The 22,369-nt window shown below is 52.7% G+C and overlaps 8 protein-coding genes across 8 annotated transcripts; 4 read left to right on the top strand and 4 right to left on the bottom strand.

The window, feature by feature from the left end:
• Positions 1-52: 52 nt before the first annotated feature.
• Positions 53-2,373, top strand: K460DRAFT_270814 (mitochondrial ATPase-like protein; the record flags this gene model as incomplete). The annotated part of the gene is made up of 2 exons (XM_040927676.1): positions 53-152; positions 218-2,373. 2 exons carry the CDS (start codon positions 53-55, stop codon positions 2,371-2,373), a joined length of 2,256 nt encoding a protein of 751 aa, XP_040792529.1.
• K460DRAFT_326367 (uncharacterized protein) lies at positions 2,244-5,534 on the bottom strand. The gene is made up of 3 exons (XM_040930623.1): positions 3,654-5,534; positions 3,240-3,587; positions 2,244-3,187 (listed from the first exon to the last, which is right to left on the bottom strand). The coding sequence occupies exons 1-3, from the start codon at positions 5,413-5,415 to the stop codon at positions 2,643-2,645; spliced, it is 2,655 nt and encodes an 884-aa protein (XP_040792528.1). The 5' UTR covers positions 5,416-5,534; the 3' UTR covers positions 2,244-2,642.
• Positions 5,535-5,650: 116 nt separating this feature from the next.
• On the top strand, positions 5,651-7,350 carry K460DRAFT_360824 (ornithine carbamoyltransferase). The gene is made up of 2 exons (XM_040932339.1): positions 5,651-6,086; positions 6,152-7,350. The coding sequence occupies exons 1-2, from the start codon at positions 5,736-5,738 to the stop codon at positions 6,875-6,877; spliced, it is 1,077 nt and encodes a 358-aa protein (XP_040792527.1). The 5' UTR covers positions 5,651-5,735; the 3' UTR covers positions 6,878-7,350.
• Positions 7,351-7,781: 431 nt separating this feature from the next.
• On the top strand, positions 7,782-10,137 carry K460DRAFT_270457 (mitochondrial glycerol-3-phosphate dehydrogenase-like protein; the record flags this gene model as incomplete). The annotated part of the gene is made up of 3 exons (XM_040927652.1): positions 7,782-8,290; positions 8,341-8,600; positions 8,648-10,137. The coding sequence occupies 3 exons, from the start codon at positions 7,782-7,784 to the stop codon at positions 10,135-10,137; spliced, it is 2,259 nt and encodes a 752-aa protein (XP_040792526.1).
• Positions 10,138-10,621: 484 nt separating this feature from the next.
• Positions 10,622-13,480, bottom strand: K460DRAFT_372356 (mitochondrial aconitate hydratase-like protein; the record flags this gene model as incomplete). The annotated part of the gene is made up of 5 exons (XM_040934504.1): positions 10,622-12,185; positions 12,239-12,315; positions 12,367-12,747; positions 12,891-13,295; positions 13,436-13,480. The coding sequence occupies 5 exons, from the start codon at positions 13,478-13,480 to the stop codon at positions 10,622-10,624; spliced, it is 2,472 nt and encodes an 823-aa protein (XP_040792525.1).
• Positions 13,481-13,712: 232 nt separating this feature from the next.
• On the bottom strand, positions 13,713-17,068 carry K460DRAFT_326355 (uncharacterized protein). The gene is made up of 4 exons (XM_040930622.1): positions 16,828-17,068; positions 16,546-16,689; positions 16,162-16,480; positions 13,713-16,103 (listed from the first exon to the last, which is right to left on the bottom strand). The coding sequence occupies exons 2-4, from the start codon at positions 16,595-16,597 to the stop codon at positions 13,907-13,909; spliced, it is 2,568 nt and encodes an 855-aa protein (XP_040792524.1). The 5' UTR covers positions 16,598-16,689; positions 16,828-17,068; the 3' UTR covers positions 13,713-13,906.
• A 1,355-nt stretch (positions 17,069-18,423) lies between these two features.
• On the bottom strand, positions 18,424-19,457 carry K460DRAFT_372354 (acetolactate synthase small subunit mitochondrial precursor; the record flags this gene model as incomplete). Its single annotated transcript, XM_040934503.1, has 2 exons — positions 18,424-18,524; positions 18,578-19,457. 2 exons carry the CDS (start codon positions 19,455-19,457, stop codon positions 18,424-18,426), a joined length of 981 nt encoding a protein of 326 aa, XP_040792523.1.
• Positions 19,458-19,733: 276 nt separating this feature from the next.
• K460DRAFT_422243 (uncharacterized protein) lies at positions 19,734-21,962 on the top strand (the record flags this gene model as incomplete). The annotated part of the gene is made up of 8 exons (XM_040938169.1): positions 19,734-20,021; positions 20,087-20,242; positions 20,449-20,470; positions 20,533-20,585; positions 20,638-20,785; positions 20,868-21,060; positions 21,110-21,704; positions 21,753-21,962. The coding sequence occupies 8 exons, from the start codon at positions 19,734-19,736 to the stop codon at positions 21,774-21,776; spliced, it is 1,479 nt and encodes a 492-aa protein (XP_040792522.1). The 3' UTR covers positions 21,777-21,962.
• Positions 21,963-22,369: the final 407 nt, after the last annotated feature.

The raw sequence follows: 22,369 nt of genomic DNA, 5'->3' as shown, positions 1-22,369 counted from the left end.
AACTCCTTGTATATGCTACTCGAACATCGTTCCCTCACATCGATGTCTTCAAATGCCTTCCACGGGTGTCACGATTACCAATCCTCTAGTTCTCTACCGGAGTCTTATAACTACTCAAAAGATCCGACCTGACCCTGCACAGCATCGCCTCGGTATGCATGACGCTTACAACATACGACATGCCAAGGCCATGTACATTGACTGACTGCGAACACAGCTCTACATCTACAAAAACTCTATGATCGACTAATCGACTATGAGCCAAAGGCCGAATACTCACAACGACTGCAGGCACTTAGCCGAGTAGTCGACAGCCAAAATGCTCCAACAACGTCCACCAATTCGAAAGTAAACCGCTTCGGCAGGAGAGGTGTATGGACATCTCTCCTTGCTCAAAAAGAAAGGAGAGATTCGGTAGCTTTAACACGCGTTCTCACCAGCCATGAAGAAGCCATACAACTTCAAAGTCCCAAAGGGCTCATGCTCCACGGCGGAGTCGGCACCGGCAAATCTATGCTCATCGACCTCTTCCAGGAAAGCCTTCCTAATCGCAAAAAACGCCGCTGGCATTTTAATACATTCATGCTAGACACTATATCGAGGCTTGAGCAACTTCGAAGATCAAGAGCGCTAATGGCGGGGCCTGGAGAACACCCGGACGAGTACTCGCTGCTTCTAGTGGCGCGCGATCTCATCGAAACCTCGCCAATCCTCTTTTTAGATGAGTTTCAGCTACCAGATCGTGCAGCGAGCAAAATTCTGTCAAATCTCATGACGTCTTTTTTCCAGCTTGGCGGCGTGCTCATCGCAACAAGTAACCGCATGCCAGAAGAGCTTGCTAAAGCTGCTGGCATGGAGTTCAATCGGCCGGTGAGCAGGCCGAGTAGGTTGGGCTGGAACTTGGGGAGGAATGCAAATGTTAGGAGAGATGACGGCGCCGGCCAAATGGGTGAGTTTTCGGCGTTCTTGGACGTTTTGAAGGCAAGGTGTGAGGTTTGGGAGATGGAAGGGAAGCGGGATTATCGAAAACTTGAAAGAGAAGAGGGTGGCTCAAGGAGCGAGAGTGTTCAGGTGCCTCCCCTCGACAACATCTCGAGTTCATCCGTTGCTGCAATGAGTGGGGCGACGGCCTTGACACCGCGGGAAGACGCTGCCACCGAACCTGCGACCACGCCTTCAGAAGTCACCCTGCCCAAGAACTACCTCATCCAGCCCTCCACAGCAGAAGATCTCACAATCTTTGCAGAATCCTTCAACACCCTTGTTGAACTTGCAACCCAACACTCTTATCCGATCCCATGGACGCCCTCCAGCCTTACGGTATACGGCCGTCCCCTTTCCGTCCCCGCGCAACACAATGGCGTCGCCTTCTTCCAATTCTCAGAACTGTGTGGCGCTATCTTGGGACCAGCAGATTACATCACCCTAGCCTCAACGTACCACACGTTCATCCTGACTGATGTACCTGTGATGGGCTTTCAGCAGAAAGAGGAGGCGAGACGATTTATCACACTATTGGACGCCCTGTATGAAGCGAGATGTAGATTGTTGATTACGGCTGTTGCTGGGCCAGATGATCTGCTCTTTCCTTTGCCAAAGGGTACGACAACAGCAAGTGGGCTGTCAGAAGAGGCGGAGCAAGGATTACTGAACGACGCTGTTTATCCCGAAACGTACTCGGAGATCTACCAAGATCTTAATTCGCCTTTCCGGCCGAACGTGTCTTCCTACAACTCGGACAACCTTGCAGCTGATGCGCTAGAGGATGATCCACCAAATCGTGTGCGTCGCCCTGGATCATCATTTACCGATGAGCGCAGACTACATCCAGGGATACCCAACTTTGCAGACATTGGTGGATTGACTGGCGAGGACGAGAAGTTTGCCGTCAAGCGAGCAGAGAGCCGAATCTGGGAGATGTGTTCGGGACGCTGGTGGGATCGTAGTGTTGATGTCCACGAAGAAACGGGATCAGACACGCCATGGTGGAGACCACTGCCGCTGAGTTCGCGACACTGGGAACATTCTTCCACTCCGCCCTCTTCCCCTGCCAGTCTCTCACCTAATGTCAGTAAAGCGCAGCCGCATGCTCTCCCACCGAATGTTAAGATCCTCTCCAAGGACGAATTGGAGCGCGACCGGCAAAAGGAGTTGGAAGACATGTTTGCACATGGTGCTAGTCCGTTCCGCACGCATCCCGATGCGCCGCCGAAGTTTAGCGGAACCCATGCGTGGGGGATGGTGACGTGGGGTAAGAAGGCAGGTGCTTGGGGGAAGGGCGTCGAGGGTTTGGAGGAACGTAAGAGGGGGGAGGAAGAAGCTCAAAAGGTGGAGGAAGTCAAGGATAACGGTATGGAGGGGAAGGGCCGGTGATTGGGAGCATGTTGAGTTATTTTGCTTGGCTTAGAGAGCGACGATGTCTGGATTCATCTGTCGAAGTTCAGAGTGTATATAGTAAGAGCTAGGGTACAGAAGACGTTGGAAATAATGGATTTATACGTCGAACTACAATACCCAACCTATGCGCCATAAACCCGATACTTTGGCCAAGCCGACCTTGACCCGATAACATAACACATTGTGTTATTATACAAATGTACACAGACAGCAGGCTCTCGCCCGCCCAAGTATCTGCTAGCGCTTCAGAGTCTCACATTTGCGCCAATCTTCCCGCCCTGAAACCAAATCGTCTCTCTCCATTCCCCAATCCTAATCCCCACATGGGCGAAAGCAGTCAACTTCAATTGCCCACCCAATGCCTTTCTAATCGCCTCATACCCCACGGAACCTAAACTCCAGTCTACTGGCAGCCTCGGGGTTTCCGAGAGACCAGGCGGAACCGCAAACGGTAGCTCATACAGAATCTTGCCCGATGGGTGGCCTTCATAATATGCAGTTGCGTTGAGCGAATTTATGAACATGGTGGTCGAACTGAAGGGTGAGGAGAGGGTGAAAACCGCAGTTGAGGAGATGAGGTGCATTGTTGCGTCGCGGATGAAGTGCGGTGAGTCATCTGGTTTATCTGGGTCATCCGGATCGGAAGGATCGTCGCCATCGGAGGGTTTTTTAGGAGTCGAGAGGTGGGGCGTAGAAAACGTAATAGGGAAATTGGACAGTAGTTTACCAAGGGCTGGTTGTGCGGGGATGGAGCCGCTATGGGCTTGGAGGGTTAAGGATGTGTTGAAGCCTGTATAGTGTCTGTTAGTAGAGTGGTATGAGTGGCGGCAGACGATGTATACCTGAGACGTATTGGGAGAGTAGCTCTTTCCCTACTTCTTTCCCTTCCTCGCCACCGTTTGTCAATGGGTCCCATACAGCTGAAATGAGAAGATTGGTGTTGTTTCCAGCATGAACTTCAATGTCCTTCGCAGTCGCTTGTCCTAGCTTTGTTCCATTGACCAAGATGTTGATATTAAAGTACGGTACAGTCGCAGAGTAGTTCGTAGGATTCGTAAGATTGACATGCGCTTGTAGAATGATCGATGTAGATGAGGTGTCCACAATAGAGAGGTTGCCAATCTTCAGGTTCACAGCACTAGTCTTGTTTTTATCATCGTCGCCTTTATCGCCGCCGCCACTTCGGATTGCTGGACGCCCAGAGTTAGCAATTGCCAAAGTAGCGGACCAACATGGATCACGAACTGGTTACGAACGTTTGACTGGTACAACTCCCTGTGCAGGTATGCCTCGCACTGCAAAATTGCCCATTGGTGTATCCACGCCGACGCTGACTGCGGCTTTGATGTCCATCATGACTGATTTGCCACCGAATAGAAGGGCTTGTACGACTTCGCTGAAAAGGTCGTCATCTAAGATTTCTATGGGAGCCTTTTGGATATCGGATTCAACCAATAGTGAGGGACTTTCGTTGCCATGACGGTCCACTCTTGTCGAGTTAGCCTTTTGCCATTTATCAAGATTCAGTTTCCCAAGCTTCTTCTTGTGGTAGAAAATATCAGCGTCTGCCTTGACCCGTTTGACATTTAGAGGAAAGTTCATCTCATTTGGTAGTCCAATGTCGACCTTGACAACAGCGGAGATCTTTGGCGCTGCCTCGGGAGTTCCAGGTTCAGCGAATGGATCTGGTAAATGGAAGTGTACGTCTGCCAAAGAGAAGTTCTTAATGAGGTTACCCATATCGCGTCCAGCGAATGGGACCGGAACTGTGATATCCTTGAGCAGATCGTGCGCCCAACTAGGTGTTGATGGATCCGGAAACTGACAACAATTGATGTAGATGGTGGCATCGTCGCCTTTCATATAGTCGCCCAAGAACGCATCTAGCGGTGATTTGGCTGAATCGGGGCAGACCTCTGTGAGAGAGTCTGAAAGCCTCTCGACGTTCCCGGTGACATTCACTTCGAGGTCTGTCTTGGGCTTGACCTCAAGTTGCCCAGTCTCGGCGGTTCCAACCTTAATGTGTTTATCCGAAGGCGAGCACCCACCGATAAGAACGTCAACGGCTACTGGGGGAACAGTAATCTGTACTGGGAATTCGTTTGTCACTACTATCGAGGCGTCGGCGCCCATGCCTTGACGCCCGTGCTGAGCCTCGCGGAGATTGAGCTTCGTGATGTTGTAGTGTGGGAGGGTAGGAATGTCGCCGCCTTTGAAGACCATGGACTGCTCAACCAGCTGCTTGCCGATGTTGATCAGTCCAGACTTGAGAGGAACCTGAGCCTTCCCAGTGAGCCTTATTTGCCCGAGTCGCCCCTCAATCCAGTCGTTTGCGATGCTTCGAATGCCGTCGGGCGCTCCAGGCTCTAGGGTTGCAACAAGCGAAATATGCGTAGTATGCCCGTTCCTGATGTTGACCTTGATGCCAGGCACCTTGGCCGTGCCAATCTGGACGTTGCCGTAATCGGGCAAATACACATCGACGTTCGTCGGCCCAGTCTCTACCTCTCTTGCGATCCACGTTCCAAAGCGCCCGAGGTTACGTACACTCTGCTTCTCTACCCTGGACGCATCCATCTTGAAGTCTCCTTCTATATGCACCTTGGCACCGTGGTCCGTCAATCCGTCGAGTGACAAGTTGGTAGGGTGGAACTCGGCTGCCTGCATGGCATAATCCTGGATGCCCTCCGTCGCAAAGAATCCGAGCATGATGGCTACAACAACTATGCATAACACGACCAGCGCGAGTATACTGGGCCATCGCCTCTTCCATACTGGTGCCTTGCCGGCGGCGGACGACCCGCTTAGCGATCGCAGCAGCGACGTGGTCGCCGGTGTTTGTGCCTCAGCCTCTTGCCCATAGTCGGGTCTATCTTCTTGGGCAAGCAGCGGCGTCTGCTCTGCCGATCTGCTCGAGTGCTGTGAACGCGCTGAGGGCGACGAGCGGGCTGATTTCTGGGAGGCCGGGCGCGAACTAGGCGTGCGGGTGGAGCCCCACGTCCCCTCGGGCGTGTCCATGACTGTGCGGGTAATCCAAAAGGAACGAAGGGTAGTGAAAACGCTAGGAAATCATGCGTCGTAGAGTCGCGGTCGTGGTAGAAGTGAAGGGCAGCAGGATGAGAGGACTCGGGTGGTTGAGACGGTTGTCTTCGTCATGAACTCAGCCACTTGCTGGGCGGTCGCTTCCTTGTCCGGGGCCTCTGATTAGCGCGAACCCCAGGTTCCACTATCGGATGCGCCGTGTCACGATACGGGCGTATGACTCTTCCGCAGGCCAGTGAAGCTAGATCGAGGCTTCTATTCACTTGATCAAGCTTCTGCCCAGCAATTGAATCACTATGCCGTTCTTTCGACCCTCGACCGCCGCTTTGCGAAGCTTGCGCCGCTGCTACTCGACCTCGCCAGCTGCTCCTCCTACGTCTCCATTCGCGCCTCGAAGCCTGCTCTCCATAGCTGACCTCACCCCCGCTGAGCTCACTACTCTCGTCCGAAATGCACAACAACACAAGACGGCAATCAAGTCGGGGACTGGAGAGATCCCACACTCTCTCCGCGCGGCATTGGCAGGGAAGACCGTCGCAATGACCTTCAGCAAGCGGAGTACGCGCACGAGGGTGTCGACGGAAGGTGCTATTGCGATGCTGGGAGGCTCACCCATGTTCTTGGGCAAGGACGATATACAATTAGGTGTATGAGCTTACCTATCCCCCTAAAGCTGCATCTTCAAACATGTCGAGTACTCACCCAAGGCTAGGTTAACGAGTCCCTCTACGACACAGCCCTTGTCCTCTCCAGTATGACGGCTGCCATTGTCGCCCGTGTAGGCCCGCACTCTGACGTCGCGGAGCTCGCAAAGCACTCGACAGTCCCCGTCATCAACGCACTCTCCGACCTATACCACCCGCTCCAGATCATCGCCGATTTCTTAACAATAGCGGAGATCAATCCTTCAACGTCTTCCTCTTCTCTGGGCCTCGAAGGCTTGAAGATTGCATGGATTGGCGACGCGAACAATGTCCTGTTTGACCTTGCCATTGGCGCAACAAAATTAGGAGTAGACATCTCAGTGGCAACACCAAAGGGCTATGGGATTCCCGCAGAGATGCGTAGCGTCATCGAACATGCTGCACAAACTTCGCCTAGGGCTGGAAGACTCTTCGAAACCACCGTCCCCGAAGAGGCCATCAAGAATGCCGACATTCTCGTAACAGACACCTGGGTATCAATGGGTCAGGAAGAGGAGTCGGCGAGGCGACTCAAAGCCTTCCAAGGTTTCCAAATCACGTCCGAGCTCGCAAAACGCGGAGGCGCAAAGGATAGCTGGTCATTCATGCACTGCTTACCTCGCCATCCAGAGGAAGTCAGCGATGAGGTCTTCTATGGCCCTAGGTCAGTGGTCTTTAGGGAGGCTGAGAACAGGTTGTGGTCTGCCATATCTGCCCTAGAAGCCTTCGTGGTCAACAAGGGTAAGATACAGTGACTAGATCCGTGGTTCGAGTAGCAATACTTGTCTTGGGGACTATACTAATGCACTGGTTTCATGGAGCTTGGCTCGGTTAGCTGGAAGCTCCAGTAGTAGACCATGGACCTTCGAGGAGATGCACATGCGAGCAGGAACATGGAATATCAAAACTGTATCAAGAATTGAAAACAGTGGGTATTTTATTGATGTATGTCGAAGATGGAGTACTGTGATCATTTCGAGCCGCCATAAGAGGCCATGCCATGCGGCTCTCCCCCTTGGCCTTCTGGCGTGGGGTCGTGGTGCCGGATCCGGTCGATCCTGTGGATACGTGGACACCATTGCGATGGTCTTCGGATGAGCTTCCTAACATGACTTTAGCGTGCCATTGCTGGAGATGTTGAGAATCCAACATGCGCTCTTCGACCCTGAGCGCGGCCGTGAAACGGGCAAGTCAGCTCATATATCAATGCTACAAAATATAACACAAGTGATTCGCTTTCATTTACGGCGTGTTGGCGGTAGAGGGTGGTAATATCGGTGCAGGATGGTCCGTATTACCGAAGTGGAGCACTTCAGACGCGAACCCAGCGCCTTTCGTCATCCCATGTGCACGTTGAAGTGAGAACTTTGAGGCTCCACTCCTCCCATCTATCCTCCTCTCTCCCCGCCAAACGCCCCCGGAAAAATTTGTACCTTGAGCGCGAAGCTCACTATGTTGTTGTAGCCCTTTTCCGAGGTATGCTTGCAGCTGCATGTGCTCTCCGTCTCCGCTGCGCGGCCGCTAATGCTTGAATGCGACATGAAAGGCTCGAGCCTCAGTACATCTTCTAGTAATTTATTAAGCCGTTATACAATTACGCGAATAGCATCGAAAGCGATCGTACCGTCAAGAAGAGATACCCTCCATTATTAGAACGTCATGGCCGCACGACGAGGAAGTCGCATCCTCAAGCCATTGCTTTATACAGCTGGTGTTGGAGCAATTGGCAGCGCAGCACTATACACCGTATACCGACCTCGAAACATTCCTGGCGCAGAAGCAGCGGCAGTTCCCCCACCTACGTATGGCGAGGGAGGTGTATTTCGACCGCCGCATTTCCCCAATGCGAAGAGTCGAGACGAACAGATTGCAGACCTAAAGCGTAGCGGCGGTGTCGTTGCCCACGTTGCAGACAAAGCAAAGAGATGGCTGGGAGGCAGCTCCACAGCATCACCGGCGGAGACAGAAGACGAGCCTTATGATCTGTTGATCATCGGTGGTGGTGCTACCGGGACGGGTATTGCGCTTGACGCTGTCACAAGAGGGTTAAAGGTTGCGCTTGTCGAACGCGATGACTTTAGTAGTGGCACTAGCAGCAAGAGTACAAAGCTGGTGCACGGAGGTGTGCGATACCTCGAGAAAGCCGTTTGGAACCTGGATTACAACCAGTAAGCGGCTCCGAAAATTGCTGCTACCGAGTCTAATGCGTTTGAAACAGATACGCCCTCGTCGTTGAAGCTCTCCGCGAACGCCGTTACTTTTTGGACACTGCCCCGCATCTGTCACAATGGCTTCCGATCATGATCCCGCTCCAGAAGTGGTGGCAAGCGCCTTACTTCTGGGCTGGCACAAAGTTCTATGATTTCCTCGCTGGCAAAGAGAACATTGAGAGCTCATACTTTCTGACCAAGAGCAAGGCCCTGGACGCATTTCCTATGTTGAAGAAGGAAGGCCTCGTCGGAGCCTTGGTTTATTACGGTACGTCTACCATTTGATTGCTTCGCAGCTAAGGCTGACACTGTTAGATGGTGCACACAACGATTCCCGTATGAACGTTTCACTCGCCATGACAGCCGCGTTGTACGGTGCGACTGTTGTCAGCCATCTTGAAGTCACTAGCTTGGAAAAGGATGCCAACGGTCGTCTCTGCGGTGCGCGCGCGAAGGATTGCGTTGCTGAATTGAACGGCAAGAAGGCAGAGGAGTTCACAATCAAGGCCAAGGGTATCATCAACGCTACTGGGCCTTTCACGGACTCGATCCGCAAGATGGACGATCAGACGGTTGAAGAAATCGTGGCCCCTAGCTCCGGTGTTCACGTCATTCTTCCTGGATACTACAGCCCTGCAAACATGGGTCTCATCGATCCGAATACATCTGACGGCCGTGTTATCTTCTTCCTACCATGGCAAGGCAACACGATTGCCGGTACTACTGACACAGCCTGCGATATCAAGAAGGACCCTGTCGCCGGTGAAGACGAGATTGACTGGATCTTGAAGGAAGTCAAACGCTACCTGCAACCGGATATCAATGTCAGACGCGGCGATGTTCTGGCTGCATGGTCTGGTATCCGGCCCCTGGTACGTGATCCCAAGGCTGGCAAGACCGAAGGTCTTGTTCGAAACCATCTTGTCACCAGCTCTCCTTCAGGCCTGCTTACCTGCTCCGGTGGCAAATGGACTACATACCGCCAGATGGCCGAAGAAACAGTCGATGAAGCGATCAAGGAGTTCGGCTTAGCAACAAAGTCACTCGTAAACCCCACCCTCGTCAGCGGAACTGCCGTCAAAGACGAAGCTCCTCTCGACGGTACCTGCCAAACTCACCGCGTCCGCCTAGTCGGTGCACATGGCTACTCCAAGACTCTCTTCATCAACCTAATCCAGCACTACGGCATCGAAACTGATGTTGCCAAGTACCTATGCCAGGCTTACGGTGACCGCGCTTGGACCGTTGCTGCCCTATCCGCACCAACGGAGCAGCGCTTCCCCGTTCGCGGTAAGAAGATCTCCGGCCTGTATCCCTTTATTGATGGTGAAGTGCGGTACTGCGTCCGCCACGAGTACGCACAAACCGCCACCGATGTTATCGCACGCCGCATGCGCCTCGCGTTCCTGAACGCGCAAGCTGCCCTCGAAGCCCTGCCTACTGTTATCGACATCATGGGCGAGGAGCTCAAGTGGGATGCTAAGCGAAAGGAGAACGAGTGGAAGAACTCTGTTCACTTCCTTGGATCCATGGGTCTTCCCAAGAACAAGCTCGCTCTGACCAGGAAGGACGTGGAGAGCGGCCACGTTGGCAAATACACGGATGAGGATTACCACCTTTACGCAAGACATGGTGAGTCTTCCAATCCCGATTCTGACGCTAAGGCTTGTCAGAATCTATTCGCGTTTGGGATTAGGCTGAATCAAGTTTTTCTAGATAAACCGGATGAGCTGCTTGAGACGGATAGCAAGTTTGCGGCTGGTCATAACCCTGTGATGGGCAATAATTCAAAGGCCAACAAATAGACGTATCCTACGGTCTCGCCTTTTCGACATAGAACCGGTTTCTAAACATAGTTGTTTACTCGGTCGGGACTTCTCATACCGCGCGTCACCTACTCTCTCATCACTGTATATTGTTCTTGCATAGTCGGCGCGTCTGTATGCGTGGAGTATCTGGCCACCACGGCGTTCAGTATGCGCATGCTGTATATATTTCTTTTTATCATAGTCGAAAGAATCGGACTCGCTCCTACATTGCTAAATCAGTACTACATCCCTTTGTAATTAATTAAGCATACGTATGTGACTTCTGTCGTGCACTTTCAGCTTGGTTTTCAAAGACGCTTTTAAACCTCTCAGTTGAGTTATCGTTGCATGACCTTGTAGGCGGTATCGAAGATTGAAATCTTTTTCTCATACATGTACATCATAGATACACCCGCAACGCCGATGGCGCCAAAAGTCCTTCCTCCTTTTCGATTTCCAGTAGCTTATCGCGTAATTTTGTTTAATCAGTCAACTCATTTGCTCTCGTAACTTCCTCTTTCATCTCTCTCCCCTTTCGCGCCAACAAGTTCAAGGCGCTTCCCGCCAGGACGAAACCGCACTGATCGTGTGAGAGTGTGTGCTTGGTCTTGATCACGTGTTCCTGGCCGTTCCTCTTCTTTACTAAAAGCTCCACCTGGCCCTTTCCGCCGCTATGTAAAACGTCGAGGAGTCCTCTTGTGGCAACTTCATCGCATGCCTCAAGCAAGTCATAGTCCTCCTCGTTGGCGAAGGTGAGAGGTACGACGCCCTGTTTCTTCAAGTTCGTCTCGTGGATACGTGCGAATGACTTGGTCAGAATTATGCGGGCTCCGAGGTACCGTGGTTGAAGGGCAGCATGCTCTCTTGCGGAGCCTTCACCATAGTTGTGCTCCGCAACAACGAGCCATTCAATACCCTGATCACGCCACCTTTTCGCAAGTTCTGGGATACCAGAAGTCTTCCCATCGATGTCGTAGGCTACATTTACTTCATCGGTTTGTGCGTTGACCGCACCGATAAGTGTGTTCTCCGAAATGTTGGGTAGATGGCCCTTGTACTTCAACCAAGGACCCGCAGCAGAGATGGTGTCTGTAGTACATTGCCCTTTGACTTTATACAGGATCCTTAATCCACCTAGCTCTGTATCCGGGAACGCCGGGAACGGGTCAAGGAGTGCTAAACGTGTGGACGTAGGCGAGACGATAACATCGACGCTGGAATCCGGCACGCCCGGTGTAGGTAAGAAGTCCGGGTTGCCTGTTGCGAAGCCCGTAGACGGTAGATCTGAGCCTTTCGGTGGTGAGAATTTGAACGATTCGCCAGAGGGCGTAGGTATGCTGTCGGTCATGGGGTTGAAGGTTGTAGAGCCAGAGTACGACATTGCTGTGATTAATTCAGGGGAAGCGAGGAAGTTCATGGTCGCGCGGTTACCGTCATTACGACCTGGGAAGTTGCGGTTGTACGATGTCAAGATAGCATTTGCTTCGCCCTTCTTAACACCATCAGTGCGTGTCCATTGGCCGATACAGGGCCCGCAAGCATTTGCCAGAACAGTGCCGCCAGCTGCTGTAAATGTGGAGAGTGTGTTGTCGCGTTCAAGTGTTGCGCGGATCTGTTCGCTACCAGGTGTGATGAAGAAATCCGCTTTAGGCTTGAGCCCAGCTGCTGAAGCTTGCTTGACGAGCTCTTCGGAGCGCGTCATGTCTTGATAAGAACTGTTTGTGCAGCTGCCAATCAGACCTGCGCCGAATGTGCGTGGCCAGTCCTTTTCTTCAACGACAGACTTGAACTTGGATAGGGGTGTGGAGAGGTCAGGGGTAAAGGGTCCGTTGATGTGAGGTTCGAGATTGGAGAGGTTAATTTCGATGACTTTGTCGTAGACGGCTTCGGGGTCGGGGCGTAGCAGGTTTCGGTCCATGGGAAGCTTTGCAATGTCTGAGGCTGCTTGAGCTATTGGTCCGCGGTGGGTTACTTGGAGGTAGGGTACATGAGCTGGAGAGAATGGAAAGAGAGAAGTCGTCGCGCCGACTTCAGCGCCCATGTTGCTAAATTTGTTAGTATATGAGTTATTTGATATGCGTTGGCGGGTAAATCTTACCAGATCGTGGCCATGCCCGTACAGCTCAGCGTTTGTACACCAGGGCCAAAGTATTCGATGATGAAGCCGGTACCTCCCTGGAACTAGTCAGCATACCCTATCACGACCAACGCAGCATAATAACGTACCCGGACTGTGAGTTGACCAGCCAAGTGTAGAATGACATCCTTGGGAGATGCCCACCCACTCAGTTCACCAGTGAGCTTAACACCCAACACTTTAGGGGCCTTTAGCTCCCACGGCGCATCCACAAGAGCATCTACGGCGTCCGCACCACCCACACCAATCACAATCGCACCTAGTCCACCAGCATTGGGCGAGTGACTGTCCGTCCCCAGCATCATGAGCCCAGGAGCCGAGTAATTTTCCAGAACAGACTGGTGGATAATGCCCGCACCGGGTGGCCAGAACTCGATTCCATATTTCTTCGCAGCCGACTCCAAGAAGTCAAAGACCTCTTTATTGCCCTTGATTGACTGCGGAAGATCGGTATCCGCACCTTTCTCGCCCTATCGGTGTTCTGTTAGCGTAGTGTTTGATGTATCCAGGAGGGGTTCAATGGTCCAAAATTGAAGCCATGGTGGATTGGTGGAGAAAACGTGCTGCCTTTGCGACATGCCTGTCACGCTGTGTAAGAGAAAGAGGCACAGACTATAATCATGTGGTCGCAGTGTATGCTCGCAGGGACAGCCGTCGAAGGCAATCCGCAAGACATGAACTGCAGCAGCGCCATCTGTGCCGAGGCATCCTGCATCGCAACGCGGTCGGGCTTGAGCTTGAGATTCGCCTGACCACGAATGTCTCTGCCATTATTCGTATTGGACAGCAGTGACTCTTCCGGGCTTTCGAGATGCGAGTATAGGATCTTTTCCGCAAGGGTCAATTGGCGCGAGGAGCCTAGTACCCGTCTGACTTCCGCGAGGCGCGAGAGGAGCTTTTGGTACGGTGGTGTGCGGGAGGCGATGTCGACGTTGCGCGCGGAGGGCACATTGTGCGTTGTGGCGAGATGTCTTCGCGGTACGAGATGTGGGTGCGGGAAGGATGAGAGTATGCGAGACTGTCCATGTTAGTCTTCAATTTCACGGTTTGTTGTCTCTTGAATGGGTGGTGCCGGTATGACTGATAGCGCATGGAGCCTCTTTTACGATGGGTTTTGTGGACTCGTTTGGAGATCAATGGAATACAAAAATCACTCACCCTGCAGTTAGCGGCCTGTCCAGCTCGAAGCGCTTGCAACCGCATCTTCAAGGCTTGTCTGAGGCGTTGATGCGGCGACAGTAATCAGAGGCGCAATTGCGGAGGATACACAAAAAAGTCCGGAGCGATTTCGGCCTTCGGCAGCTCGCGACAGGGCGGACCTGGAGAACCCCTGCAGGCTTATTGTCTGATCGCACATTGGCTAAAAGTCACAGTATTGTCAAAAACGCCAGCATGCCTTCAAGTGAGTTAGGAAAAGGATCATAGAGCTTTAAAGTGGGATAGGTTACTTGGTTTGAATTGTTTTTTTGCTATTTATGATATAGGTCGTGTGGTCTTTGTCATGCCCAGTCGTCTCTGTACCCATTCAAATCATCCACTACCATCCAACAGTCACACTCCCCATAAGCCCCACTCAAGTCCTCCATATGTATCCAAAGCAATAATATGCTGTTTCACTCCCCGATATCCTCATATACGTAGTACCCACAATAACAGTAGTACATCCAACGCAACAACTGCGCCCGCAACAATCAACACAACACCCTGATGCACCCAGCTCAATCTCTCCCTGCGCGTCTTCATACTCAACACCGAAAAAATGCATAGAAACAACGTCACGATTGTGCCAAAAAGGACCACCGCATCCACAACGCCTCTTTCTTTTTTACGACTAGTCACCGTCATGAGGCCTAGAATTATATCAACCACCATAGCTGTTGCTAAACATGTCGAGTAGAATCGGAGTTTGGTCATTTCCGTTTTATGCTGGCGGGTTTCCAGCTCACCGAGTAGTGTTCTACGCTCATGTAGAAGCTCGCGATCGTGCCATGGATCGCGGACGGAACGGACGAGGTTGCTAATATGGCCAGCTTGCAACGGGGGCTTCATAGACGGAATTGTGCCGTAATTGGTAGCGCGTGCTGAAGGCGGTTCGTCAATCGCGTCCTCCTCGTCCGAAGTACCGTCTTCAGTTGCGGAAAGCGATGCTAGATCAGACTTGTCCCGCATACCGAATAGCTTCCTGGTCGTCTTCGTCCAGGCTTCAACCAGCCCCTGTCCAGGGTATGTGATAGGTGCATCAGGATCAACGTAGATGTAGTAGCCAGACTCTTCGTCCTCGGGGTTGTCATACTCGTTCCAGTAGCGCTGTTGCTCCGGTTCTTCGTCTGCTCGAACAATCGGTGGGGGGTAGTCTGAATATGGCTTCCGGTGCTTCTTCCTAAAGGCTCGTAGTGGCGGTGGATCGACGAATTCTTGCGCCGACGTTGCAGAAGACTCTCCGTTTCGAGATGCGAGAGGGCTCGATTGCCCGTCATATGAAGTATTGGACGTTGACGTAAGTGGCGGCGAGCCATGAGTTTGCGAACCAGTGGCACTGCTCATCGTCCTGCGACTGCGCCTTCTGACCGGCTCGGGCAACTTTCGTATGTCTTTCTCCAGAAGGGGCATCCAGATTGGCGCGGACATGGCACTAGGCTTGCAGCATGTCCATACAGCATGCACTTCCAATGAGAAACCACGTACACGCTCCACCAGATGGCTTCGATCCAAGGTCTGAATGAGGGCCGTCGCTTGATTGCCCTCGCGGCGTACCTCTAGAATGGCGTGGGGGAACTTCACGGAGTCTGAGCGGGCTGCAGAAGCCCAATCGTCGTTTTCGAGATATCGGTGCAATGAATCCTTCATGAAGACATCCCTATCCAGAGTCGCCCAGATACCTCCTGCAGAGTTGTTGTGAAGTCCGATGAGCCTAGTACGCTTCGAAATCGCGCCGGCGATGGGTTTGGTCTCTGTGTGCTCCGCCAACCATTGTCCAACAGCGGTAGTACTGCTTTGAGAACCGCCCTTCGGTTGTGCCTTATGGCTATCGGGACGTTTGACATGATCTGTTCCCGAAGAATGCTCTTCAGGATCCAGTAGGGTTTGCAGCTTCTTTCGCTCCAACTTCGCTGTCGTAGTGTTGATTGATGATTGCCCGGGGGCATCGGGTCCAGTGCATAAAACGACCGCTGCCTTCCCAGACGAAACACATCGTACGTTGCCTGCCGCTCTAATGCCAATGTTTCCTTCTTTTGCCTCACTTGATCCTATTGTGCTTGCGTTTTGCTTGATCGCGAACGCCTCCGCATGGTCCAAAATGACAAGACCAACTTCATCCTCATTCCCAAAGCATTTATCAACATTGGTCGCCGAAGACTGGCTGCGGGTAAGTGTCGGGTTGCCGGTAAAAAGTTGCATGTACTGAAGCAGCAACACCTGTACTTCAAGGAACTGATCAGGGTGGATCCAGTAAGCAGCTTTGTTTCCATTGGAGCCTAGTGGAACTGTGGTCAACGCCAAATCAAAGTCTAACTCATCCCCCCGTTCGAGAATTTTCGAGACGCGCGCAGCTGATGACTGGATGTTGGTATCCTTGTTGTGAGCTGCAGGTGTGCCGTCGGCGTCGAACACGGAGCGAAGGGCGCCGAGAACATCAATGTAGTGGTCGAGCAGGTAGCCCAAATCCAGCTGAAAGAGGCTGTCGGGACGGCTACTAATTTCCTCCTTAAAGATACCACTAAGTTCTTTGTCCTTGGTCCAGCGTTTGTACTTCTTCAAAATCTTGGTAAAGCCTGTCCGTTGTGTTATTTGGAATCGCGATAGCGAACGAATCTCCTCTGCAGTCCTAGTTTGTGTTAGCGACTAGGTAACTGGTGGACTTGACTCCAGCCCAGGTTACGTACTTTGAGACGTCGGCGTCGATCTTTGCGTATTTCTCGATAGTTCTGGCGGGCAGGCGCGCACTTGGCGAATTGGTACTACGCTTCGCCCGGAGCTGTTTTAGACTCTTACTGATGTGGTCCAATCTTCGCTCGATCTCGCCGCTTTTGCTCCGAACGAATAAATTGATGCGATCATGTTGCGCTTGTAGGACTTTTAAGAAGGTGCCTCTGAAGGCATTCTCGGTGCTTTCGCCCTGTCCAGGTATCGAGACGGCTTTATTGGTACCCGGCGTGGTCTGGTGTTTGATGAGGTCTTTGAGGTAGTCGTAGTCGATGTTGTCTGAGGGACGCCGAGCGGTTAGCCCGAGGTCTTGAGACAGGAAGAGGCATGACGTCGGTACTTACAATGGCCCCATTCTGGTATTGACCGTTGGCGAAGGGTATCGCCGTATTTCATGCCAGCGATTGAGTATGGAGAAGGACGATTGACGGGTCAATTGGGTGGTGCATGCGACTTTTGTGGTTTGCAGTAGACGGACGGCGAAGGGCCTACGCGTCGGTCAGATAAGGAGGCATGGCGGGACAGAATCCTGCTTGTTGAAACGCAACTTGGTACAGGAGATTGCATTTGAGCCGGTAGAGCAATCTACTTGGCTTGGGGAGGAAACAAGTTTGCGGAGTTCTTACCGTTGCTTCTACGTGTCCGACTGGAGAGGGCGATAACAATGTTGTGTGCTGCTAACAGGTACCGCGCGGTTTGGTTGAGATGCTCGGGCGAGTGACGCAATGTCGCTTGTGGGCAGTTGTATCTTGGAAGGCGAAAGGAAAGGAGGAGGCAGCGAGCGGAACAGCGTCAGGCACTTGTATAGGACATGGCAGTTGACAGAAGCAGGAGAGGCGGAGGACATGGGACCAACCACTACTGTTGGTCGGCGCATAGCGACGGTCGCATCCAAAGAGCCAAGTGCGTGCACGCTATGTGATCCTGCTTTGGTGGTGCAGATCCCTGCAAAGCACGTGCAGGGGGTCCATGAGAGATAGCCGGCCGCTCTCACTTTTGCGCAAACGGCCCTATCGCAGGAATGTTCCGTTGCGTGCTGGAGGAGGAGAACTGCCGCAACCTTGCAGCCCATCCTGGGTCGGCTGCAAGCACAAATCTACCAGTTCGGACGCGTGCTTCAAACGACAATGGTAACATGCCATGGACCCAGACAGGTCCGCTCCTCTCGAGATGAAAGCCATCGATTTTGCTTTGCAACCTTGACATGTTGCATCTATTCAGCCAAGTGTAACAGTTTGCCGTCAGTGGTACTTCCATCTTGGCAACGTGAGGAGAACAAAGACAATTCTTACACCGGCCCAAAGAGTCACTCGTGATAAGCCCGTTCATCTCGGAAGCGACCGAGACCCACCACTGCAACGCTACTCATTGGAGAGAACAGCTGGATACCTTCACTCGAACTCATCCTACCCTACCCGCAACGAGCAGCCCACAAATTCGTACCCACAGCACATCCCCACTCTGCACCAGGCAGGGTCCCCCGAAGTGGGCTAATATATGCGTTGAGACGGTTGAGTTGAGTGAGCGGGACTGTGGTGATGGCGATAGAGCAGCATTGAGTAAGCCCGTTTGGTCAACTATGATTACAAGCCGTTGCAGAGAAAGTTTCAGGCTTGACGCGACTAGTCACAAAGAAGCCATCCTATCTGCTTACTAACTCAAGTCTCCGCAAATTCATGTCGTCTGTCAATCGAGAGACGCAGCTTTATCGCTCCCCTAGCAAGCATACTTGCCGAACCGTTGCCGCCAAGCTCTAGAAGGAGCATTACGCATAATCGGGGCTGCGGGCCAATGCATTCTTTAGAGGTTGGCGCTGCAGGTGTGAGAGGTGGTCGTCTGCTCTCCTGCCTAATCTAGTCAAACTAGCTAGGGCATCATCTATCGTTCTGTGGGTTTGTGGGTGTTATTGTGTTATTCCCGCGTCGGCTTGAGTTTAGACTTCCAGCCCAAGAAATCACCATAGCGCGTTGAGCTACGATCCTAACTTTTCATTTGTTCCATTAGCAGACAACGGGTCACGCAAATAATAGCTTGATAGCTTGACGCAGTTCAAGGATCCAGATTAGTGCTTGGACTCGCTAGCTTGGACGAATGTAACCTACGACCTAGGATACGATATCGCCCGCGGAGAGAGAACGCCACATTTATACATAGAAATCGAAACGCCTTCACGTTTTTATCCATAAATCAACCCAATGCCGCCCAATCGTCCATGGAAGGGCTTAACCCGGGGGAAGCATGCTGTTATCGACAACGTCCTGTGCCTCCATCTCTTCCACTTCAACAGATCCATGAAGTGGGGAACGTGGCAGAGCCATCAAACCTGCCTCATCGTTAGTAATGCACCTAGTGTGTAGCAGAGACAAGGGTACTGACCAGTCCTCGCAGACTCCAGGATACCAAAGGGAGCAATGAGCTTCATAAAGGAGTCTATCCTCGATGACTTTGCAGAGACCTCCACAATACAGTTGTTGGTGCTGATATCCAGAACCTTTCCTCCGAACTGGTGGGTCATGAAGGTGATAGCTCGCAGATGCTCGTGCTTGTGGCGGAGAGCCTGACTAACGGGGAGGTTGGTGGGGTGGTAGTCCTTCCTCAAGGAATCACGGGCAGCCTCCTCGGCAATGGCACTTCGCTCCTCCTCGGACAGCTCTTCTGTGTTGAAGCCTATTTCTTGTTCGGTCGTTTGGGCCATCTCTCGATGGTGCGCTAGCAGCTCCTCGAAGTACTCGGGGCCAAGAATGGACACCTTGGCAAGGAGCAGCTCGCGCTGGACGAGCGGAGACTGTGTGTAGTCCAGCACAGCCCAGACGGGTACCAAGTCCTCGAGCTGGCGGCGGGCCTGCTCTATGACTCCGTCTTGACCTTGCAGGACAATGGTCATCCGGGAGAGGTCATCCACCTCGGTATTGCACACGACCAAGCTGTCAATGTTGAAGCCGCGAGCAGCTAAGATGCCAGAGACACGAGAGAGCACACCAGGCTCGTTCTGGACCAAGCAATTGAGGATATGACGCTTCGGGGGAGCTTGAGATGGGAGGGGGGTCTCGTAGAGGATGCTGCTGACGGCAGCTGGCGCAGACCAGGCAGGAGGGCGGTCTTCGGTCGGGAGCGGTGCAATACGGCGGTGGAGAGCTTTGTAGGCTATGGCCTGTGTCGACGAGTTGCTCGAAGCTCTGTACTGCTGGCGGGCAGCACTGGCGCATTGCCGATTGAGCAAGCTGCGCAGGGGCAGGATAGCTCGCCGTGATGCCATAGTGATAATGGACTCAGCGGACTGTCGCTCGAGGGTGAAATTGGCGGGGAGAGCAAGTATACAATACAAGGGGGAGAAGAGTGTGTTCCAGACGACGGGTGAATTCAGAGTGCCCGGAATTTGTGACTGGCTCCCCGATAATCGGTTGGGGCAAGGGCAGGGTTTACCGCCGCGGCTCGCTTGGCGGGCGGACGTGGTGGACTGCTTCTTTTCTTGCTGGCTCATTCGCAATCCTCCACCTTCAACTGCAACACACGCCAACTTTTTGCCGAGAACATGTCTGACGAACGCCGCCCGCGATCGCGCTTTGATAGCGACGACGCTGAACGCCCAGCACGTTCTCGCTTCGACACAGAGCGCCGCTCCAGGTCACCGTCGCGAAGGGAGCCCGAGTCGCATCGCGCACGCAGCCCCATTGCGCGCGAGGCCTCAGACAGCCCCTCGACCGCCGGCGCCACGAAGAACAAGGCTGCTGCTGCAGCGGCCGCGGCGGCTGCGAGGATCAACGCGCAGATCCAGGCGAAGAAGGGCATTCAGCATGTAGATGTGCCGCCTATTCGCTCTGTAAGTTCACCCTGGGGAGGACGCTGCCACGTACACCTAGCCAGATACTAACAAACAGTCTGCAGGTGCCTACTCCTCCAGTCGTCAAGTCGCCTTCTTCCAACTCGGCCGCGCAGTTGAACAGCGAGACGTACCAGCAAGACGGTGACTACATCAAGGACATTGAGATCAACGATCTCCGGAACCGATATACACTGACCAAAGGAGCTGTACAAAAGAGGGTAAATAACAACTTTTGCTGTTCACCACTGATCGTCTAGGATCATGTCTTCCCCTTGACTTGCAGCACTGCTCGTATTTGACAGTGTCGTAATGCTCGAGTTGGGCCTTGTGTTGGCCCAAGTCTCCTCGTTGAGAGCGGAGCTCACTTGATCTTCTAGCTGCCCCACACCCATTTATCAAATGCTGACCTCGATGTGACATCTAGATCAAAGACGACACTGGCGCCGGTACGCAAACCCCGCATACTTTTGTTTAACCCTTTAGAATATCCTGCTTATACATGCCCAAGATGTCACCACGCGAGGCGAATACTACCCTGACAAGAACATGGCTACTGTTACTGTAAGTCTATCCAGTGCCGTTCCAACTAACCAGTAGCTAACCCATGACGTAGAACCCACCTCTCTATCTTCGTGTCACGAGCACGTCCAAGGACGGCCTGGACTTGGCTATCAAGATGATCGAGGATATGATGAAGGAAGACCTCCCTAACCTCGTAGATGAACGTCGGTTCCGTCGCCGCGAACCAGAGAACTTTGAGCGTGATGAATTTGGACGAGCATGTTCCCCCTCCGATTCAAACTCTTTACGTCGCTAACGTGTCTTAGCGCAAATGGCCCGAAGAGAAAATCTCCGTAGGTCTTGAACCCATTAGCGGCTTTAATCTACGAGCTCAGGTCGTTGGCCGTGGTGGCGACAACGTCAAATACATTCAACAGGAGACAAGTTGCAAAGTCCAAATCAAGGGCCGTGGCTCAGGCTTCATGGAGCCCCAGTCTGGCCAAGAGAGCGATGAGCCTATGTATCTCCACATTGCGTTCGTATGCCCATCGCATAACCTCTTGTCTTTGCTAACGGGATTGCAGTGGTCCCCGTCCCGAAGGTGTAGCACAAGCGAAGCACCTCTGTGAAGAGCTCCTCGAAAAGGTAAAGACAGACTATCAAGCATTCAAGGACCGCCCGCCGCCAAACCGCTACGGCGATAGGGACGGCCACTCAAATGGACGACCAGGATATGGTGACCGTGGCGATCGAGGCGATCGCGGCGGCGACCGTGACCGAAGCCAGAGCTACGGATACGGTGGCGGAGGAGGTCATGGCGGTCATGGTGGCCACAATGGCCACGCAGCTCAGGACCCGGTCATGTCTCCTATAGCTGCAACACCGACCGATCCGAATGCTCAAGCAACCGACTACAACGCTCACCTTCAGTGGGCCGCCTACTATCAGGCAAATCCGGAATCAGATCCCTATGCTGCTTACGGTGGTTATGCAGCAGTTATGGCTCAATATTCGCAGGGTTACGGCCAGTACTACGGACAAGCTTATTCAACGCAGTCTCCTGCTCCTGGTGCTGGAGGTGCTGCACCACCACCACCTTCAGAGCCTGCTCCACCGGGTTATGGTGCTGCTCCTCCTCCGCCGCCTCCTGCCGGATCGCCTCCCGGCGGTTACAGCGCGGTATGTACACGATTCACCATGCATGGAACTTTCATTAACGCGCTGCAGGTCCCACCACCGCCTGGTTTGTAAGTGCTTGAAAACGACTATAGTTACGCACTTACAGCAGCCCCCCTTCTACTTGACCTCTTTGAATGAGCTCTTAGTTCGATCCTTTCTATATCAACTGATGTAGATACAATGGTTTCAGGCCCTTCCTTACGTGCTTTGGTACGATCTATCCATTCGTCACCACCTAGCCATGCAGATTGGACTCGCTTTCCTCAATCAGAGCCCGCAGCCTTATGGTACGGGCGCTCCTTGCCTACGGAACTTGGATTCAGTATAGTAGCTAGGATATCAATGCAACTACTTTTATACGTTTTCTATGGTTCAGTCAAGGGCTACTTTCCACGGAATTCGTGACGATCCTTGACCATCTGCCTACTCAGCTAATTTCAACCCATGATTCGCCCACCCCTTGTTGGTTTCTTTTGTCCCGCAGAAATTATGCGCACATGCTCAAACAGCTATACTTGGTATGGGAACAAGATGAACGGGCAAGGCTTTGCTTGGTGCAATGCGGTACATATTCTATTCCCTATCATGGTTATACTGCCAGTAGTGGTGTGTATCATTGCGGTTACCTTTTGAACGGCATGTCCACCGCTTGGTAAGTTGTAATT

Source organism: Cucurbitaria berberidis (assembly GCF_010015615.1).
Source record: "Cucurbitaria berberidis CBS 394.84 unplaced genomic scaffold K460scaffold_1, whole genome shotgun sequence".
Classification (NCBI taxonomy): Eukaryota; Fungi; Ascomycota; class Dothideomycetes; order Pleosporales; family Cucurbitariaceae; genus Cucurbitaria; species Cucurbitaria berberidis.
The sequence above is the reverse complement of the archived record's forward strand: the minus strand, read 5'-3'. Positions and strand labels throughout refer to the sequence as shown.

Bases quoted from the DNA above. Each gene is read 5' to 3' on its own strand.
- K460DRAFT_326367 (XM_040930623.1), bottom strand. From the start codon at position 5,415: ATGGACACGCCCGAGGGGACGTGGGGCTCCACCCGCACGCCTAGTTCG. The intron at 3,588-3,653 runs GTTCGTAACCAG...CTGGGCGTCCAG, and splicing joins GGGAGTTGTACCAGTCAAAC to CAATCCGAAGTGGCGGCGGC. The intron at 3,188-3,239 runs GTATACATCGTC...GACACTATACAG, and splicing joins ACTCTCCCAATACGTCTCAG to GCTTCAACACATCCTTAACC.
- K460DRAFT_360824 (XM_040932339.1), top strand. From the start codon at position 5,736: ATGCCGTTCTTTCGACCCTCGACCGCCGCTTTGCGAAGCTTGCGCCGC. The intron at 6,087-6,151 runs GTATGAGCTTAC...ACCCAAGGCTAG, and splicing joins AGGACGATATACAATTAGGT to GTTAACGAGTCCCTCTACGA.
- K460DRAFT_326355 (XM_040930622.1), bottom strand. From the start codon at position 16,597: ATGAAATACGGCGATACCCTTCGCCAACGGTCAATACCAGAATGGGGC. The intron at 16,481-16,545 runs GTAAGTACCGAC...GGCGTCCCTCAG, and splicing joins AATACCAGAATGGGGCCATT to ACAACATCGACTACGACTAC. The intron at 16,104-16,161 runs GTACGTAACCTG...AACACAAACTAG, and splicing joins ATCGACGCCGACGTCTCAAA to GACTGCAGAGGAGATTCGTT.